This window comes from Rhea americana, unplaced genomic scaffold (assembly GCF_003343005.1).
Source record: "Rhea americana isolate MKP2758 unplaced genomic scaffold, rheAme1 scaffold_108, whole genome shotgun sequence".
NCBI classification, from domain to species: Eukaryota; Metazoa; Chordata; class Aves; order Rheiformes; family Rheidae; genus Rhea; species Rhea americana.
In genome coordinates, this window is record NW_028185128.1 from 1 (window position 1) to 9040 (window position 9040).

Consider the following 9040-nt stretch of genomic DNA (forward strand, 5'->3'; position numbering starts at 1 on the left):
CTCTCGCTCCCTCTTTCTCGCTCGCTCTCTTTCTTGCTCGCTCTGTCTCTCCCTCCTTCTCACGCTCCCGCGCTCCTTCTCGCCTTTAATCTCTTTAAATGATTGTAAATTCAGCAAATAAAAGAATTCATTGAGAGTCTACTGCTAGAATAAAGCTTATCTAATGTCTATGTATGTATCAGAATTTAAACACACATCCTGATGGTGGAGAGTGCCACATGGTGAAGAGAATCATCATGATGAAGAAAGTCAGATCATCATTATAACTTGCAAAGTTTTCAAAGGGATAGAATGAAAATGGATGTTTTACTTGCTCTTCCTTTCTCTATTAACGTGGAAGTAAAAAGCTGAAATATTGCTAGCAACGAATACGGTGTTATGGATAGCTGACTTGGAAGCAAAGCATTTTGCATCTTAATACAAATGTGTGCCTGTATCTGGAGATTGGAATGGTTAAATTTTTGTTAATCAAAATGCACTGTGGTTAAGGTAACAATTTATATAATTTTTTTAGAGGGACTTTCTACAGAGGATATAAGAAGCACAATGGAAAAAGTATTGTCAGGATGGAAAGAAGTGATTCAACATCTGGAGGAAGTGAGCAGAAAGATAAAATACCAGGAAGACATAAATGCTTACTTTAGGGAAATGGGTGAACTTGAGAAGACTGTAATTGAAAAGGAGGTCTGGCTTAAAAATGACACTCCTTCAGCATCTCAGCCTTCAGCAGTTCTGAAAGACTTATGTCAGGTAAGTCTGGCAAAACTTGTTAAATTTGATAGGAAGCTAGTGGTAGCGCAGAATACCCCCAGAGGAGCTTAGCCTGATCAGTAAGGAAACTTAGAATTCCTGAGGTGTCTAGAGTACTAAATTTGACTGCATGATTTTGATACCTGTGTCTTGGAAGTACTTTTAAATTGTTGTTCTAATAATACAGAATATCTTAGCTGTGGTACCTTACCTTGTTAATAGATTTCAGTAAGTGTGTGATTTGGTTTTGTTTTTAATTTTTCACAGCGGGAGTTAACTCATCTCATGAACTTGAGTCCTCGTTTGGAACACCTGAAAGCCTTCAGCAAGATGCTCACTTCTCAGCCCATGCCTCCAAATTTTATTCAGGAGAGCTTGAACATTCTTCTTGATCGCTTCAAGCTGACTAGTCAGAAGCTGGAGGAACGTCACCAGCAGCTGAAGAAAGGTTCATATTCTTTTACATAAGTTACCCTGATGATTGTGTTCTGATTTTTTTTTTTTTTACCCTCTAATTTTTTTAAAAATATCTCAGTGTTCTCAGAGCCTCTGTACACTAGAACTGCTTAGTTACTGTTATTTAATGATAAATGGGAAATCACACAATCGAAGTGAGAGTGTAGTCCAGAGTTTATAGCTGCATATATATGACATTAACTTCCTTGAGGTTTTTTATTTTATATTCTATTTTTTCCCTTTTAGCCACAATATATAGTGGCCCTTCTTGCAAGTGTATTTGAATCATTAGTTTGTATCACTTGATTATGGTGTATTGTCAAAGGCTTACATTTCCAAATGTGGCTGGGAATGAAGTTGCAAAGAGGCAATGCTAAAATGTGGCTAAAAACGTAGTACAAGTTTTTTTTTTCCTTTCCTTAAGTATATTTATAATACTACATGAGGGAGTATTTTTCAAACACTGTATTCGTATTTTTATTGAGAACTTTTTATCCTCATTTCCAACTGGGACTCTCCTGGAAAAAGATTTAAAGCAGTTCAAATAAAAGTGGCAAATCTGAGTGATTTTTCTGGTGCTGTTTTTTGTTGGCTAGTGGCAGGTATCTGTTCCACGAAGATAGTAAAGTCAGGATTAGAGCTATGAACTGTGCTGGGAGACATAGGTCCATTTTTGATTTTTATTAGGGGCATTACAAATTACAAAATGATTTCCCTATATCCTGCTATTAAAAATGTATTCAGGTAGCACCTGATTGAAAACTCATTGAGTTCCCCTAGAGTTTTGCCACTGATTCCACTAGGCTTTGGATCAGGCTGACAAAATCTTTTTATTTACCTGAAAGACATTGGTATTGCACCTCCTCTGTGCATCTTGCAAAATACGTTGTCCCCTGGTGTTATGCAGTGATTATACAAAGACACAGCATTCCTGAAACTACATTTAATGAATTAGCAAAACATACTTAGAGTGGATGATACAGGTTGAAGAGCTGCGTGAGCCTCAGGCACTACAGAAAAAATAACACTAGAAGTAAAAAATCGCAGAGGAAGAGAATCTTGTAAAATTGGAATGTGCATGTGAAATTTATTTTTCTTTCACAGCTTTGTTGAGCTTGTTAATCATATGTAATTCCTTTTGGAAATTTCATCTTTGAAGTAACTTGGCATTTGACTTGCTTTTCAGGCACATTCTTCTTGGCTTTTTGTTACATTAAAATTTCATTATCAGCATCCAAACCAGGCATGCTGGCTTCTAACGGATTTTAAATATAGTGCATGAAATGTGTAGCTCTGTTAATATTGTACAGCTGAACGTCAAGAACACAGACCTATCAGGAGACTCTTTTTACTTAGTTTTCATTTTATGTTTCTGAGGAATTAGAGGAAGCATTTTGCTAATGCTCCCAGATGGAGGAGCAGTAACACATTTTTCCCCCCTTTTCTGTGTGTAATAAAAATAGGTTCAATTACTAAATTATTAGACCATCTATATAATGCATTGCACAGGACTTGAGTGCTTCAATTACATCAATACAGGAAATTGTATGAGTGACACATCTGCTTGCCATGCTCAAATTACAGGATATACTTTCATTCTTGCTGTTAGGAATAATTATTTTATGTCTGTTTCAACTTAGTTCATGTATTTTGATTAATTTTTTGGGTATTGTCTATTTCACTAGATTATTAGATGATGTGATTAAAACATTCTTTATTTTTTTCATGCCATGCATCACTTGAGGGTGTATATTTAAACCACTTACTACTTGGTAAAAACATCTTGCATATCTTAGATGGTATGTTAAATTTATATTTGTATAGCTTTTTGAATTGATAGTTTCTCTACTGATTATATATACAGTCTTTGCAAAAAAAGAATATGATTTTATCAGAAGAACTTGATATTGTTGAAGAATAGAGGGAAATATCAATTTGGACTTTTTTTTTCGTTTTTTTACAGCATAATTTGACTTGCTGTCTGCAGAAGAACTTTCAAAGTCCTGTAACAGGGAGAAACAACTAGTGGTAGCATCTAACATTTATAAACTCAGCAAGCTTTCTTAGTGACACAAGTCTAGCTCCTTGAATGGCTGCTCTTTGAGCCTCTGAAAATTCTTGATACCAAGAATGGTGCTTAAGCTAAGTACGAGCTCTGCTGGCATTTTTGATGGATTGTGACTTCTTTTTAAATCAATGAGGAGTCTATTTTTCCTATTAACTGTTCTGTTTTCCTTTGAGATTTGCTGCGTTTTACTGACCATGCTCCAACTTGTTTTAAACCAGCCTTTTTTTTCCTTTAAATTGATACTGACTTTTTAAGAAAAGGAGTGAGATAGCTTTTCAACAGCTTACTATCAAAACTGTCATGCTGTTTATAACTAAGGAATGAGACAACATTATTAGAGAGGACTATAGCTATGTGGTGAGTCACAAAAAGGCTTAACTTAGATTTCACTTGTGTCAGTAAAGAAACTGCTTAAGTATCAAAAGCCAGAGAATGTACATAATACAATGGTATTTTTATAACCAAAATTCTATTTGCTATAGTTTCTTAAAATTTTAATTTTCATTCTGAATTTCCAGAATGAATGTGCTGCATCCTGTGCATGTGGGATTCCAGAAAAGACAAGACTTACTCAAATACAAAGATGCAAACAAATGTTTCTAAGCATAAGCTCAATCCAAACTTTAGTTCTCTTTTCAGTGTGCCCCAGAGTGTGTCTATCCTGGCAATCAGATAGCTGTTATAATTGTGTGTGTGAGTGTGTGTGTATGTATGTATGAAAATAAATTATTAATATAAAAAATTGTAGGGATTTAGGCATGTGAAAGCTGAAGTCTTATTGATTTCCCCTTCCCAAGCGGTTTAGGTGCTTAAATGTGTAAGAAACTTCTAAAAATAGGAGTGAACTTAGGTGGATGGGAAATAGTCATTCTTAAGACTGTCTTTTTGTATAGATGAAATCTATAGCACCACCAGCCCCTGGTATTTAGATGTGTGTGTGGTGGTGGGGTTCCTCCTTTTTTTTCTTTTCTTTTTTTGAAGGAAAAACTACTGCCATCAAAATACATATTTTCATGTAGGTTTCTCTCTTAGAATGACTCAGTAGAATTCAGTTTACAAATCTCTCTCTGATGAATTGTATAATGAACCTGATTATTATATTCTCATCTCTCCTAGTTTGATTCTTGTGTCTATTTCCTTACATTTTATTTTTGTTTAAACTTCCTAACAATAACAGAGACAGACTGCCTGCCCAGCCAGGATTATTTGGACTCTTTGAAGAGACTGAAGGATATGCTGAGTGAGTTGGAATGCAAGCAACAGTCCATCATGAGTGGAGTGAATGACCCAAGTAAGGTGGAAAAAGCCTTACAGCAGACAAAGGTAATGAACTTTGCTATTGAAACTAAAAAGCTGATTATCTGAAATGCTGTAGTGAATACATTCAGATTGTATTCTCCTTCTATTCAAGCCAGAAGAGTAGCTCTCAGAACTAAAGTGTCCAGATCTTCTATTGCAACTCTAGGTGTTGTAATAATTTTGCTTTACTAGGCTGAGRAGAAAGGACATACTCAGCCTGTTTAAAACAAACAAAAACACTGTGAAGAGGAGGARAAAGATGAGCTTCTGTTTATATCTGCACTGCAGTGTAGACACTGCAGTTTCTTTTACAGCTGTATAATGYGGACATGGCTTTGCTATCTTGAGTGTGAGTAATACAGAGTACAGAAGAGGCTTGGATGCCCAGGTGAGCGTATCAGCTTTGCCAGGCTTTAGAGCCCACTCTGTGTTCTGTGCTCCTATGCCAGTATAGCAGCTGAAACTTTTGGGACTTAAAAACTTGTTTGGACATCTCTGCTGCAATACGAGGAGTAACTGGAATACAGCTGTTCACTGTATTTGTGTTCTGTGACCTGCAGTGTACTTGCACTTGTATGTGAATGTGCAGCTGTTGTATGGCTGATGCTGTTTGCAGACACACCTGATTGTTTCCCCCCTGCTGTAGACTGTTTGTGAGACACTAGAAGCCCAGAAGCCCAGGATAGATAAACTTACTGAAGAAACAAAGACTTTGGAGAAAAAGGCCGATTCCGATGTAACAAAGGTGTACAAGCAAGAATTCAGGCATGTACAGGGACAATGGGACAAGTTAAAGCTCAAGACAACCAAAGAAGTTCAATTACTGGAAGACATTACATCCAAATTCAGGATATTTGAGGTAAAATAAAAGGATTTTGTTTTACATAACTCAGCTGTTTCAGAGCCCTTTCCTTCTCTGTCCCCCTGCAGGCCCAGGCATCCAAATGATACTGACTAGTAAGTGAAATGTGGGCAAACCGCTAGTCTGATGGAGCATGGAAGTATATAACGTATTGCTAGCAGGATAGCTTAGGGCTTTTAACATGCCCGATATATTATTTCATATTCTAATGGAATTATTTTTCACTTAAAATGAGTCTTCTTCTTTCATACCAAAAGCAAAGTCTATCCCAGAAGTGAGGGATATGTGAGCTGTGCTGTTAGAGGCTTAGTCAGCCCTCTACTGCAGTGAGTGTCAGACATGCCCAACACCTTACTGGTTTGACATCTAGAATTGGAATTCCTGCTATAGGAAATATTCTCCTTCAAGTTGGGTTTCTGTCAACAGCAATGCAGGATTAGTACAGCATATAGAAAAGGGAAGTGAGGAAAGTGTTTGGGAACAGTGAGGAGCTTTCCAGTTCCCACAAATGGCCTCTGAAGTGTCAGAAAGATGAATGAACATGCATGCGCGTGCATGCATGCACACACATGCACATCTGCAAATTCATGACAAGAAATCCTATTACTTTAAAATGAGAGGAATTAAACCCAAGAGTATTTAGATGTTTAACCTATTGATATCAAGGGAATATAGAGAGATGCTTAAGTAACTTTTTTGCTGAGGTTGACCCAGCAAGATTTACTAGTTAGATAGATTTCTTTGTGTTTTCCTAAGTCCCTTCTCTAGACTGTTTATTAATATTCCTCTGTGGAAGGGCAAATATGGTAGGAATGAAATATATTGTGATACCGCAATATTACTGTGATCCAAAAATTCTAAATAAACACTAACCATTATTCCTYAGTATCAGCTAGAAAGTATGAGGTGATCATAGCAGTATAAATGCCCAAATATAGTGTCATTTTTTGTATTTGTGCTAGAGTAATGCTTAATTAGAATTTGAATAAGTTTCAAATATTTTTCATTTTCCAGTTGCGTATTAAACTTCAGAAAACAAGAATGTGCTTTTAGATATGCTTGTAGTCTCTCTTCTCTTGTTATGCCAGATGTAGTAATTCTGAATATCAGTTTTCCTTTGCCACGTTTTATAGTCAGAAATTGCTGACACAAGGATGTTGAATTCTCAAACTACTGGAGAAAAAAAAGCACTTAATCTATTTTATGTCGAATTCTTTAAATGAACAAGTTATGTTTAGGGATGGAGAGACACATGCATTAGCTAGTAGAAATCTGTATTTTTACATGCATTAAACATACTTAAGTATATAGAATTATCTATATTCTTTTCTCATTTAACAGAGTATGTTTCATGTGCTTTATAAATAGGAGCAGCTTCTTCTATGAACCCTTCTCAGAACATGTTATCTTACATGCCCACTACTACTTTTTTTGAAAGATCTGTTTCGATATTGTTCCCCCATTGCTCCTTCCTGAAGTGGAAAATTCTTCTTTTACTTTGATAAACTAATCTTCAAACTAAGTTTTTATTCAGGCAGGCAGGACCTTTAATGACTATTTAAGTATACACATAGAGTTTAAACTGAAATTCTTATTCGTGTGACAAGRTAATTGACTTGCATGGTGTTGCAGTGACAATCTGACAAACTGTGGCTGATTATGGTTGGGAAATAGTAGAAGGCTTAAGCCTACCTTTCTTTAACGACAAGTCTGAAAAAATCACACTAGAGATAACATATTTGCTAAACTTAATTAATAGCAGAATACACAGCCATGCACTCACTAGAAGTTTTACTGGGGAAAAGATTGGAGGGAGAAGCTTGCTCCTGTACATAAAGCTTTATTCACTAATTTGTTAGTTTTAGGACTTAAGCTGCCATTTTACTGGTGAGTTGCCAGCAGAGTATGTTCTGTGTGTGGAAGGGCATGAATAGCATAGGTATGACAGTTTGGTCTAGTCTAGTGAACTTGTAAATGGAAACCACWAACCACCTATAAATAGGAAGAGCTGCAGGTTTTCAGAGGAAAGATATTCATTTCATTTGTATAGTGTTTTCATTTATTATGGATAGGTTGTATTACCTGAAGCATTGAGATGCTCAGAAGCGAAGAAAGCTTGGCTCTTTACACGTGCAGGAGTATGTGTGCTTTTGCACATACTTTTGTAAGAGTATTTGCTTTTTCTCTGAGTGCTTCAAACTTGTTCTGCTGCACCAATTTGCAGAAGCCAGGGGGATGACCTGGGGCTCTGGAGGAACTGATGCAGGCRGTTGGCAGGAGCTGACTGCCTAAAGTGAGCCAGCTTGTGTTGGAGCCTCATGTAGGGATTGGACATCTAAGGCTTAGGCAAGCCCTTGGTGATTATGCTCCAGCAATCTCCTCCTCATTAGTTTTTCTGCTGGATTTGACATAAATGTACAATTTCCCACAATGTCTTCCCTTCTTTCTCCTTCTAGTTATTGTCTTGCTAAATAACTGGTGAAGCTGAGTGCTTGTAAACCTGTCTCAACATCCTTCATGCCACAACTTGTTAACTTGTTGTATTCTTCCAACGATTATTGCTTTCCAGTTGCCTTGATTAAGTCTTCCACTGAACAAGACCTACTTACGTTTTTGGTTTGATGTTCTTTGCAGCATTTTTTTAACTCCCTCTAATTTCTTGTAAGCGCCTTCTTGTTCAGAATTGTGTGTTCAATTAAGTAATGTGCACATGCACTTCCTTTTTTTTTAAGCGTGTCTTCAGCAGGGTCAAAACTGGCTCCTGAAAATGCCTGTTCTTATGCTTAACCTACAGGAGAGTACTTTTTGTTCAGTACTGGCATGGTAGTTTCAATTATTTAGCAGTGAATTATTCATCTGTTTGGTGTAAGCTGAAATACCCTGTTCTGCACAGCTGACCAAAGTGATGTTAGTCCCACTGTGAATCACTCACATGAAGCACATGGTTTTTATGTCCATAGGAGCTCCAAGAGCTACAGAGAACAGAGCACTGAAGTTTGTGTGCTGTCGTATAGGTCTGAGAATGAAATTTTGCCCTAAGTGACAAGTTAGAAACTTGCATATTACCCTAAATCATGTATAAATGTTGAAAAAAATCTAAACAGAAAAAATAATGAAAGTAACAGTTAAATAATTGAAAATGGGAGAAGTATGCAGTGGTGATATTTGAAGAAATGTATGTTAAGGGACTTGCAATATGGGTGTTTTCTCATACATTGATTTTATTGTTTATTTGCTTGTTTTAGTAGTAATTCCTTCATTCTCTGAATGTTTTGTAAAGCTGTTAGTAGATAGACAATCATGTATTTATAACCTGTGGGTTCCCCTTTTTATAGAGAAGTACTGATCTACATAGAGTTGTTAGTAGTCAGGCACTGTGTGAATAAAAATAAGAGTGGAGAGCAAGCTGAATAAATACATCATGGTTAGCATAAGACAGATCAGGATGGAAGCTGGTTTGCAAGGAGGACTGATACAAGAAGCTAGTTATGTGGTCATAAGGAAACATAGTAGTATTTGGCTAAAAATAAACGCAAACATAGTCTAATGGGTTTCTATTAGTGCTTTTCTGAAAAGCGGTGTGTAATATATTGTTCTTGAAAGAA

The 9040-nt window shown here is 36.5% G+C and overlaps 1 protein-coding gene across 1 annotated transcript in view; it reads left to right on the forward strand.

Moving 5' to 3' along the window:
• Window positions 1-514: 514 nt before the first annotated feature.
• The window catches only part of UTRN (utrophin), a gene marked incomplete at its 5' end in the record, with an annotated part of 298945 nt that continues 290419 nt past the window's right edge, over window positions 515-9040 (forward strand). The window contains 4 exons of the mRNA XM_085310498.1: window positions 515-750; window positions 1018-1198; window positions 4452-4597; window positions 5220-5432. Of these exons, the coding sequence (XP_085166624.1) occupies window positions 515-750; window positions 1018-1198; window positions 4452-4597; window positions 5220-5432 (776 nt within the window). The remainder of the gene's footprint in view (window positions 751-1017; window positions 1199-4451; window positions 4598-5219; window positions 5433-9040) is intronic.